Consider the following 11,981-nt stretch of genomic DNA (forward strand, 5'->3'; position numbering starts at 1 on the left):
AAGCTAAACTAAATACCAACACAGCTCGGAGGTGACAGTAACATTAACAGTGCCAGAGTAAATCATGTTTTAATATCCAGTGTGTTCAGCTGGGGCATTCTTCTAAACTTATAAAAGACAACAATATATACAGTAAAGTAGTATCTATTTTCATTAAATACCACATCTGTATAATAATAATATAAATATAAAACTAAATAAAGGTTTCACAACATAGTTTCACATCTTTATTTTCCACACGTCACACTGCATTCATTTTTGAAGCAGTAAACACCTGAACACAAAGAAACACATTATTACTGAGTCATTGTGAAAGATCATAGGACTCTGGTTGTGGATAAAGCAAAAGGTCGCCGGGGTCAGAAAGTGTTGCAGCGGTCCATCTGGCAGCATTTGATATTGATGTAGGCATTTTGCTTTAGCGTCTCACAGTCAGACATGGCCATGCACTTCTGGTAGTGTCCATCTGTTAGAGAAAATAGAAAGATTTCACATATGATTTTGTTCTACGTTTACAGTAACATTGATGATAATAATAATAATAATTTCTGCTTCTTTACAGACGGCCAGTTATATAAACCCACTGGACCATTCAACACACTGGAGGAGATCACCAGCTGCTCAGATCAGTCATTCCAACTGACAGCCATCACTAGATACTGTGATAACGGGAGAAACATTGCCATTTATGGTTTCTTGGACCTGAAGACTGAGCTTTCACTGAGAGATCGAACTGTAAATGAGTTGCACTAGTGGCCAAAGATATGTAAGAAATGATCTAGACTTTGTGCAAGTGTGTGTATATGGGGGAGTGTGTCTTGTGTGTGTGTGTTCATTTAAGCTCACATGGATGTCGGAGGAACTTGGCTGCAGCACAGGCATCTTTTCCTGCAGGACATGTTACCATGGTGATCTCACAGGCCCCGCCTGCTTTCGCCGGCACACAGTTGAAACAGTCCAGAGCCAGACCTGGAATAGAGGTACACACTCAGAAACCGATCGTGATCTAATATCAGGTGTACACATAAGTCTGAAAGCATTTTTGTGTAACATATAAAAGTAATAAAAAATTCAAACATTGTCCTGATCTTTTTAATCTACTGGAAACTGTTGAGTACAGGGTGGGCCATTTATATGGATACACCTTAATAAAATGGGAATGGTTGGTGATATTAACTTCCTGTTTGTGGCACATTAGTATATGGGAGGGGCCTGAAACTACGGATACTGGAAGTCTGTGCTAGCATTTCTCCTGCGGTGTTGCTATCAGTGTGTGAAGAGTGGGAGAAGAGATTTGCATTGACAATCCAACACAATGGGCAGCGATTTGAACACATTTTATAAGTGGTCAGAAACTTGTAAATAACTCATGAACGAACAAAGTTACGTTAAAACTAAGCACACTCTTGTTTTTCTTGTGAAATTCCCAATGAGTTTGATGTGTCACATGACCCTCTTCCCATTGAAACTACTAAGTAACTAACTAATCCAACTAAGTTGGATCCAAAATGGCCGACTTCAAAATGGCCACCATGGTCACCACCCATCTTGAAAAGTTTCCCCCCTCCCATATACTAATGTGCCACAAACAGGAAGTTAATATCACCAACCATTCCCATTTTATTAAGGTGTATCCATATAAATGGCCCACGCTGTAGTATTAGAAATGACAATTGTCATTTTATTCACCAAATAAATAACCCAAAAATTAAGTCATTTGAGTTCCATGATGGAAAAAGCACGGCAAAAGCATGTTCATCGATTTGTCCTGTTCTTGGGGATAATCCAAAAGTACATGTGAGTTATGGTTTTTATGATTTAAAGATGGTGATTTTGCTGTTAGCGATCATGTACATAGCATATTAACACTTAATACATTCTTAATAATGTGCAACAGTTCCCATAAAATGGTAAAGAGAGCAGGACAATGATTGAATTCTATTTTTACACTTAATACAAACACTCTCCATACACTTACTCCTTACTCCTCCCTATGACCTAATGTACCTTTGCAAACCTGCAGAATTTTTAATAAGACTGTAATACACCGTAAATCAAGTGTAGCTCAACTTTAATATATTTTATAATTTAATACTAACACTAATAAAATAGACATCCCTATTATCCCCAAATAAAGTGCCTCATAAAGAGAAATATAGTATTATTGACTAGAAAGAAGAAAGTAAGGAACTTTTGCCATGTTTGCAGTGCTTTTGTACCATGCCCTGACCCAAGCTGACATATTACAGTGTGTTAAAGTGGGGAGAGGTGAATAACCATCAGGCCGAGAGTGTGTTTAGTTAACAGTGTTTCTTTGCTAATAAAAAACAACAACAGCAAACTCACCACTGGACAAAGTTAGCATCAGAACAAGAGCAAAGACCAGGACCTTCATGTTTCTGCTGAAACAGAACATCATCAAGTCATATATTTTCAGCATGTAGCTGTTTATTGGGATTCATGTTGTATATGTTGTAGACTAAGCTCAAACTTGGGGCCTACATATCTTCATCATTTTGTATCTACTGAGGTTTTTTATGATCAAAAAGCTTTTTTAAGTAATGCTCCAGCATTTTCCAGCCAACTCTACACCTTAATCATATTATTGATTACCACAGACTATGATTTGCTTATAACTTTCAGACTTATAAAAGAAGCCAGTGAGATGGTGCAGCTCAACAGTTTATATTCTTTCACTGAGATTGATTCTTTTAAATTGAATCATGAAGTGTCTTAACTCCCCCACCCCGTTCAATTAAGAGGAAGTGACATATTTTTAATTACTTAATTTTATTTGTATCTGAGGCAACAAGCAGTGCTACATTTGTTGATGAAATATCTCCGTATGAAAGCAAAATCTGTTCAGAACTTACCTTTCTGTTGCAGTGTCACTCCAGACTCAGGTCTTCAGTCTCCCAAAGTAAATGTGTCTACTTCCGTACTGCCTTTATTTCTCTCTCTCTGTTTACACAGCCCCTCCTCACACACACCCTGAAGCTCAGCCTACTGATATCTCCATCCACCGCTCTACCACTGTGTTATAAACATCAAATACATTGCTCAATTTTATGGCTCCCCGGGTATGTGCCGAGCTGGAAGAGAAATCAATATAATGCAGTAGTGACATACTTTGGGTTTGAAAAGTGTAAATCTGCTATGGTTTAGGTGATTCGTTTGGGTAAAGCGATGTTTGTTTCAGCGGTGCTGTTTGTGTAGTATTGGTGTGATAGTGTAGTGGACAACACACACTCCTATAATCCACCAACAGAAGCCATTGGATGAGTTATAACTCTGAGAGTTATATTCCACTATCAGGAACCTCTAAACATATAGTTTCAAGTCCTTCGCATGTTGTGAACATTTCAGAATGAATACATTAATAGGAAGGTTCCAGCTTAGAAACAATATATAGATTTACATTAATACTTTTACCAACATATTAAATATCATAATCATATCGTGTCGTGGGCGGCACAGTGTTGCAGCAGGTAGTGTCACAGTCACACAGCTCCAGGGACCTGGAGGTTGTGGGTTTGATTCCTCCTCCGGGTAACTGTCTTTGAGGAGTTGGTGTGTTCTCCCTGTGTCTGCGTGGGTTTCCTCCGGGTGCTCCGGTTTCCTCCCATAGTCCAAAAACACACGTTGGTAGGTGGATTGGTGACTCAAAAGTGTCCGTAAGTGTGAGTGTGTGAGTGAATGTATGAGTGTGTGTGTTGCCCTGTGAAGGACTGGCGCCCCCTCCAGGGTCTATTCCCGCCTTGCGCCCAGTGATTCCAGGGAGGCTCTGGACCCACCGTGACCCTGAATTGGATAAGCGGTTACAGATAATGGATGGATGGATATCATGTTGTTAGGTGTTCAGTGATTCCTATCACTTTTACCACATTGACACTCTGCATGGACTCTAAAGGTATCTTATTGTATCTGGAACCAAGACATTAGCAGCAGGTCCTATAATCCCTTTAAGTTGTGAGGTGGGGTCTCTGTGGATCAGACTAGCTTTTGTAGCATGTCCTTCACCCAATCACATTGAGATCTGGGGGATTTACAGGTCAAGACAACACTTCAAAATCTTTGTCATGTTCCTCAGAACATCCCAGAAAAACTTTTACAGTGTGACATTGCAACAGGAAAATCCATGCTATCCCTGTTGCCTCTCAGTGGTTTTAATGTTGTGGCTCATAGGTGTATGTGTGTGCATGTATGGACATGTATATATGAGTGTGTATTTACTATCATATGCAAAGGTTTGCCCACAAGTACACGTCTGGATATTTTTTTATTATAATTTTCCTGTTTCATTGCTTCATTTAACATAAAGTAAAATACCTGGGCTAGTTAATACTCAGCAATAATACAGAAAACATACACAGGTAGAAAAGCACAGTAATAGTGTGTTATCTATGGAGGGCATGTTCACTAAGAAAATCAATAAACACATCATTTGCTCAGAGGTGCATGACCCTCTGCACGTGACTGTATCCTGCCTGTGCTGTCGGCAGATATGAATTTCAGTGTCCTTTTTTACCTGCAAAACTGCTGAACGTGCACACGGAAAATATTGCATGTAAACGATGCGCTGTGTTCAGGGTTTGATTTGCAATAATGCAGCATATTCATCGATCGATCCCACTGGGATGACTGTGTGTGCTCTGTGCTGATTGGCTGCAATGACACTTCACTATACCTCTGTTGTGCGGTATGTTGACTCCTCGTAACCGCGGCCCGGCCTGTTTTGAGCGTGCCCATGTGGTAGCTGTCCAAACAAACCCAAACAGGTGGTGGACCCTGTGTCCAGCGCGCTTGTCCAATGCTCTGAAACACGGCCAAAAACATTCGGCACATTGTCTAACCCCCTACAGCCAAATCCCAATATCAGCAGAGAGCAATGTAAGGGAAATTGTCCATGAGGCGAAAACCACTAAGCCCTCTATTATAGTGGCATTGTAGAGGCAGCCTTGCTATAGCCCACCACAGCCTATAGGCCATATATATCAGAGTGTCCAAATTTTCCCTCTGGTTGCTTTCTCTCTCTCCTTTTCTCTTTCCCTCTCTCTCTCTCTCTGTCGAGAGGATAGTCTGGACTGCGTTCAGGATGTCTCAGTATTCAGGGAAGGTGAGTAGTGCACTCAGATTGAGGAACATTCACAAAGTTGCAGAACGATCCACATTGACCTAGCATTAATAGTGTAAGAGCAATGTCTGAGTCTGTCTGAGCCGTGCACGTTTTAAAATCCGGCCTCTAATGACAGCTCTAGGATCAGTTTCCCCCTGTGATTATTCATTTAAATTGTCGTGTGCATACGTTTGCACAATCCTAGTAAAATGATTCGCTGTGTAAATCAAGAGGCCAGAGTTAAGCATCTTGGAAGACAAGTAGAACCTAAACTTTAAAATATGCCATTACTTTTGTACAGGTCACATTTATGTTTTCTTTTTTTCTCAATAAAATCAATTAAAAAAATAGTCAATGGTGCTTTAAAAATGTGAATTACAATATTGGCCTTACCCTCTGCACACAGCTGTACTAAATGCAAGCCATCCATACAATGTAAATCTCAGCAGTGCACATTATTAATTTCTAGCTACAAGGACAGTTTGGAGGTCAGTGTTTTGTAAATGCATTAAAAGGCATCAGTCACGATGTGTAATTCCTACTCTAACCTCTGTCTGAATATGGATAACATGGTTATGAGTGATGCATGTTTGCAGATATTTATGAATGCATATAATGCATCTTTAAACTCTATTGTCCTTTTAGACAAACTTTCATTTATTCATTTGTCTTTTTTAACCACTTCGTCCACGTCCATTCATACATTAACAGCTGTAACGTGGCTCAGACACCTTGGACACGCTGAGAATAACTGACATTTTACTTAAGCATATGTTGTTTTGTCATTATCTCCCTGTACTTTTTCATTTGGTGCTTAATCACATTTAAAGCAGGTGCTTTTTTTTACTAAAAATATAAATTTAGCACTTCTACTTTTATTTGAATAACAGCTTGATTGTGTAGACTTTGGCCACTGCGGGGGGCGGGGGGTGTCCTCCAACTACATTAGTTACAGGACTGGTTCTTTTATCCCTATGATATCCCGCCCAGGCCTTTCTGCTGACATCAGCCCGATTATAATGCCTGGTATTTAATCAGGGCCTTCTATTATTGATAGCGAGAGTGAGTGTCTGTAACATGAAATTGCCCCACAAGCTGACTGCAGGAAATGATATGTTTATTATAGGAGTGAACTGTACGTGTGTTGACTTAGATTCTATGTTTAATTAAAGCTTTAAAGTACTGGTGGACATTACACATTCTTGCCACTTAGTGTGTGTGTGTGTGTATGTGTGAAACTATGTGCATGTAGGTTGTGAAGTGTTTCCTGACTCAAACTTCCTTCCATTGAAATATTATTTTGGTTGAGAACAGAACTCATACAGAGGAAACTAACCATCAATGTTTAACATTTTCCTTTAAAAAAGGAAAAATGATTGCCTCATGTCTCTAAGTGTTGTGTAGGGAGCCTCTGGCCCACCATCCATACACAGCCCTCTAATCATCTGTATATATTTCATATTTTTGCAATAGCTATCAGTTCTTTTGCAAAGAAAATGAGCTGAAAACCTAAAAGAACCTCCCTGTTTTCAATGAAAGGAATATTGAAAGCGAACACACACATTATGCCACGCGACAAGGAACAGTACAGAGAACATGAAGGTTCTCAAGATTAGTCGGACTGCGCAGCAGGACACTGTGACAGGAATAAGTGTGGGATAAGTGTGTCTTTAGTGAATTGATAATGCATTTTGAGACGTTTTTTTCCATGTTAGCTGTTAATGTAACCTCCAGATACCAATTACAAGCCTGTGTAGTGGCTGGAAGTAGGGGGAGTGACAATAGCTATAAGTGAATGCAAGGAACTGAAATTCTAGCCTGAACTTAGGACTTGAGGTAAAATTGTTGACCTTTTAAAACCAACAAAAACAAGCTTTTGCGTGTTCTCTTTTTCATTTTGCAACCACCAGAAGAGTGTGTGGGCACTCCCATAACAGGCAGGTCTGTAGCAATCATGCTAAAGCTAACGGCTAATCCTCTTTTTCCAGATAGTGTTTTATGAAGGGAAGTGCTTCACAGGCAGGAAGCTGGAGGTGTTTGGGGAATGTGATAATTTCCAGGACCGCGGCCTGCTGAACAGGGTCAACTCCATCCGTGTGGAGAGTGGAGCCTGGGTGTGCTTTGACCACCCGGATTTCAAGGGTCAGCAGTACATGCTGGAGAGAGGAGAGTATCCAGAGTTCCAGCGCTGGAATGCTCACAATGATCACATGGGCTCCTGCAAGCCAATAAAAATGGTGAGAGGTTCTAGAGCATCATTTGCAGAAGCAATCAGGCTATTTGGAAAGCAAAAACCGTCTGAATGTATGCCCATGGTTTTACTTCACATTTTACATATTGGTTTCATAACTGGTGTCTGTCTGTTGTTCTGTGTGTGTATCTCTCCCCCTCTCTCTTATTCTCCCAGCATGGAGAGCACTACAGAATACAGATGTATGAAGGTCCAGACTTCACTGGTCAGTGTGTGGAGTTGTGTGAAGACTGTCCTTTTCTCCAGAGCACTGGCCTCAGCAAGACCTGTGTCAACTCAATTAAAGTCTATGGAGATGGAGCGTAAGTCCTGTCACACAGGGTAGATAGAGACGTTGTGTTCATGTCACTAGTAGAGAACCAAGAATGAGGTGTTCGCTGTATATTACCAAACTGGACAATGCTGTTTTAACTATTTACACTAGGCAGTCCGTACTGTGCATATTTGACACCAAAAGTAAAGGTTGTTTGACTAGTGTTAGTGCCAACAATGGCAATGTTCAGCTGGACTCAGGCAGGGTATGGGTCTTTGTGGGTGCTAACCACACTCAAACATGGAACCTGAATGTGATATCATTTTTGTGACACTCACTGCAAACAAATATCATGTCAACGGGGACACTCTGGTCTACTCATAGACATATGGGTCTGTGACTGAGGTGCAGTGTTTGCTGGAAGTGTTTACAGAGGTTTTTGTTACAATTTGTAACTATTTGCTTCAGTAAAAATATCCTTATACATTCGGTACGATTGAAGGAAAATCACTGTGCTGTTTGATCGATTAATTTATAAGGCATTAGAGTGTCATTTATCAAAAATGAAAAGCCATAGTCTGGTGATGTAAGCGTGCTTGGGCTCTGAACATTAAACACCGTCTGAGTGCAGGTCAAAGCGGGGTACAGAGATGGGGACCACCCTACTTCCACATGGTAGTTTCGACTGGGCCAGCCCTGTGTCTGAAATGACTCCGCTATCCTAGGGTGACCACACGTCCTCTTTTACCCGGACATGTCCTCTTTTTTAGACTTAAACAAATGTCCGGGCGGAATTTCACAAACTTTTTGTCCCCTACTCTGATTGGTTCGCTTGAGTGAGAAAGGGGCGTGGTGAAGTAGCCTAAAATCTTCTGATTGGACGGTCTGACTGTAGAGCTACAGTTATTGGTCGATAACCTTCTCTGTAAACATTTAATTGGTCAGTCTGCACGTCAGTAGTCCTTGTTTACGTCAGGCAAAGCTCATGTACCCACCCTCATCTCGAGCAGCTATGCCGAAACGTAAATGTAAGTCCTCGGATGAATTAAAAAAGAAATTCCCATGTTTTGTGTAGCAGATAAAGGTGTAAAGGATCTAAAAGCACACATAGGTTCAGCTAAGCATAGAACGGCACCCACCCACCCACCTCCCAATGTTTTTTGAACACTTCTACAAAATGACAGAACCCTAAATAATGCACTATATGGTGATTAGCACAACATTTAGCCACTGTACTACAGTCTAATTTGCTGTTTCTCTTCAGCTGGGTGCTATACGAGGGAATATGTTTGAAGTAAAATTCACTTTTTAGCTGTTTATCCATGTTCTCTGCTCAGGTGCTGATTTATGACGTGTCAAAGTTCCACTCTCCGTACATGGAAAATCCTTGTAATATATTAGCATAATAATATAAGCCACAAAAATAATCTAACTTGCTGTTTGCCTATAGCTGGGTGCTGTATGAAGAGCCAAACTACCGTGGACGTATGTACATTGTGGAGAGAGGAAACTTTGGCAGCCACATGGAATGGCAGGCTGAAAACCCCAACGTCCAGTCCATCCGCAGAGTGGCCAACTACTTCTAAACCTCCAAGACATGAGTTGCTAGCCTGATAAATCCAGCTAAATCAAACAGCAGATACAGCTAGCAAAAGCTACAAACTCCACACCATAGAACAGTTATGGTCTCATCAAACTGGACATGACACAAATATACTTAAGATTTTAATCTCTGCAATAAAGCTGTAAATGAGTAAAAGAACCTAAGAGTTGCTTTGTCCAATATTTGTGTTTTTGTGTGAAAATGTTTGAACGTCAGAGAAGTCGTTTCTCCAGAAATTTGCTCAGGGAAATCATTCAGTTTCACAATATGCTTCTGATCTATTTTAACTCTGTACTTTTGTCATATCCTGAGGAACAGCATTTTGTTAAATTTCCTCATAAGTCTTTTTCTTTCACTTTTCTTACGTTTGTGACTGTTGCGCTGCTCAGACGTTAACAGGCATCTCCTGTAAGACATTGGCGTTGGGCAACAGTTGGCACAGATAAGCTTTAACACGGTTAGACAGGCCTTTCCTTGGCCTTATCTCATAGTGTCTAGTCATGGATTACAGTTCTGTAGCTTTATCATACTCTATTCCATCAAACTGACATTAGTCATCAGATGCATTTCTGTACTGAATCCTGACCTCTTTCTTTAACAAACATTGAATCATTGGTCATTAGAGACCTTTTACAACACTCAGTGAGACATTTTAAAAGCAGATGCTTTATGCCCAAATGTGTGTTAGTAACACTGACACTGCTCTTATGTAATCAACCAGTCAGTGCTAGTCCATATAAATGTTTCTTTGAAGACTGTACTATAGCAAGGACAGGCTTTGCCCACAAATGTGCAATTTGCTGTGTTGGACAAGCTAATACAATCCAACACCTTATGATTGCTTACATCTTAAAACAATTATAAGATACTCCTAAATGAGTACATGACATTATCAAGCTTGACACATTATACCTGGTGGTTAGCTGATAGTTTCTGGTGCTCACCTACACCTTTTCCAAAATGCCATAGTTCTACCTTCCTCTGTGTAAAGACATGATGTGCCATATCAAGAACCCATTACTGACAAACAAGAAGAATATCTGCAGATCAAAGAAAGAAGCTGCTGATGTTCGCAGAACAATGTACTGGTTAGAGCCCAGACCCCAACATCAATAATGCAACCAATGTCTATGACTGAACTTTGTATCTGAGCATGACTCATGCAAAATACTGTAACGTAATAAAATTAACACACATAAATGGTGATTTTATTATAGTGCCTGTATGAATTTTACAGGAAGTCAAACGCTCAAGAACATAAGTCTATTCATATGAGCCGCAAGAACAATACACATATAACAACTAATACAATATAGGCAGCAGGTCTTTTAGAAAATGGTAATTGAAATTTTGGTGATAAATTTCAACTTAAGATGCAATTTTGATATTTGTTCAGATACTTTCATTTGTAAAAAAAAATGTTACTTAATTGTGGGTTTAGGCTTCTCTGTCCCCTCTGGATATGACTCCTGCGTTCACTTCTTTGGGTGAAACAGGGAGAGCCTTTGTATGAGTGAGGAGGAGAAAGCGAATATGCCTGAATATGTGTGTGTGTGTGTTGTGTGACAGCTGAGCTTGTGGGGGTGTTGGGGAGAAAATGGCCTTCTCCTCTGAAGTTTTGTCTCAGAGGAGCTGAGGGACAAAGCCATGACCTTTTGGGGCAGTCCATGCTGGGCCTTCCCTTGGCCTTTGTGCTGCTAATAGTGAAGCAACTCAAAGACAACAGAAAGAGTGGGAAGGAGAGAGGAAGAAAAGACACATTCCACATGCAGCGTTACACTGCTGATTCACACTAGAGTTAGAAAACAGAGACACAAAAATTAGAACCAATACTGGGTATTTTATAATATGATGCATACTACTTGAAATCATCATAAGTTCTAATTATTAAAAAAATATTTGTTTTAGTTTAGTTAATTTTTTTATTTAATATTTATTAAACTCCTGCTCCGGGTGACTGTGAGGAGTGTGGTGTGTTCTCCCTGTGTCTGCGTGGGTTTCCTCTGGGTGACTGTCTGTAAGGAGTGTGGTGTGTTCTCCCTGTGTCTGCGTGGGTTTCCTCTGGGTGACTGTCTGTGAGGAGTGTGGTGTGTTCTCCCTGTGTCTGCGTGGGTTTCCTCTGGGTGACTGTCTGTGAGGAGTGTGGTGTGTTCTCCCTGTGTCTGCGTGGGTTTCCTCCGGGTGACTGTCTGTGAGGAGTGTGGTGTGTTCTCCCTGTGTCCGTGTGGGTTTCCTCCGGATTCTCCGGTTTCCTCCTACAGTCCAAAAACACACGTTGGTAGGTGGATTGGCGACACAAACCTGTGAGTGAATGTGTAAGTGTTTGTGTGTGTGTGTGTGTGTGTTTGTGTGTTGTCCTGTGAAGGACTGGCGCCCCCTCCAGGGTGTATTCCCGCCTTGCGCCCAATGATTCCAGCTAGGCTCTGGACCCACTGCAACCCTGAACTGGATAAGGATACAGATAATGAATGAATTAATAAACTCTTATTATTTTGTTATATTCATTAAGCTATTTATTACTTTGATTTAAAAAACTGTACAAAAAATTGTATGTAAAGAAACCTAAAGAAGTTCAGATTCCACAGTATTGGTTAAATATAAATATCATGGATTTTTCATGGTAAATAATAATACTCTCTTTGGGAAAATCACTTTGTAAATATTTAATTCTGAGAATGTTTCCTGCTTTAGTTTTCACCGTTCACTACTTAACATTATGTCTTCTAAAAATAAAATACACAAATCTTGTTAGATGATC

The 11,981-nt window shown here is 40.3% G+C and overlaps 2 protein-coding genes across 3 annotated transcripts; one reads left to right on the forward strand and one right to left on the reverse strand.

Annotated features, from left to right (window-relative positions):
• Window positions 1–209: 209 nt before the first annotated feature.
• On the reverse strand, window positions 210–2,962 carry LOC136679683 (CD59 glycoprotein-like). Of its 2 annotated transcripts, none has more exons than XM_066658339.1 (4): window positions 2,874–2,962; window positions 2,347–2,402; window positions 847–969; window positions 210–466 (listed from the first exon to the last, which is right to left on the reverse strand). In XM_066658339.1, exons 2-4 carry the CDS (start codon window positions 2,393–2,395, stop codon window positions 360–362), a joined length of 279 nt encoding a protein of 92 aa, XP_066514436.1. In that variant the 5' UTR covers window positions 2,396–2,402; window positions 2,874–2,962; the 3' UTR covers window positions 210–359. The 2 variants fall into 2 exon arrangements, with proteins under 2 accessions (XP_066514436.1, XP_066514437.1); XM_066658340.1 differs by having other exon boundaries at window positions 2,347–2,399; window positions 2,874–2,952.
• A 2,037-nt stretch (window positions 2,963–4,999) lies between these two features.
• On the forward strand, window positions 5,000–9,350 carry LOC136679454 (gamma-crystallin N-A). Its single transcript, XM_066657977.1, has 4 exons — window positions 5,000–5,116; window positions 7,105–7,353; window positions 7,524–7,669; window positions 9,071–9,350. The coding sequence occupies exons 1-4, from the start codon at window positions 5,096–5,098 to the stop codon at window positions 9,204–9,206; spliced, it is 552 nt and encodes a 183-aa protein (XP_066514074.1). The 5' UTR covers window positions 5,000–5,095; the 3' UTR covers window positions 9,207–9,350.
• Window positions 9,351–11,981: the final 2,631 nt, after the last annotated feature.

Source organism: Hoplias malabaricus, chromosome Y, assembly GCF_029633855.1.
Source record: "Hoplias malabaricus isolate fHopMal1 chromosome Y, fHopMal1.hap1, whole genome shotgun sequence".
Lineage (NCBI taxonomy): Eukaryota > Metazoa > Chordata > Actinopteri > Characiformes > Erythrinidae > Hoplias > Hoplias malabaricus.

Excerpts from the sequence above, each read along its gene's own strand:
- LOC136679683 (XM_066658339.1), bottom strand. The coding sequence starts at position 2,395 with ATGAAGGTCCTGGTCTTTGCTCTTGTTCTGATGCTAACTTTGTCCAGT. Across the intron at positions 970-2,346 it reads GATGCTAACTTTGTCCAGTG|GTCTGGCTCTGGACTGTTTC; the intron begins GTGAGTTTGCTG and ends CCTCTATTCCAG. Across the intron at positions 467-846 it reads CAAGTTCCTCCGACATCCAT|ATGGACACTACCAGAAGTGC; the intron begins GTGAGCTTAAAT and ends TTTCTCTAACAG.
- LOC136679454 (XM_066657977.1), top strand. The coding sequence starts at position 5,096 with ATGTCTCAGTATTCAGGGAAG. Across the intron at positions 5,117-7,104 it reads TGTCTCAGTATTCAGGGAAG|ATAGTGTTTTATGAAGGGAA; the intron begins GTGAGTAGTGCA and ends CTCTTTTTCCAG. Across the intron at positions 7,670-9,070 it reads AAAGTCTATGGAGATGGAGC|CTGGGTGCTGTATGAAGAGC; the intron begins GTAAGTCCTGTC and ends GTTTGCCTATAG.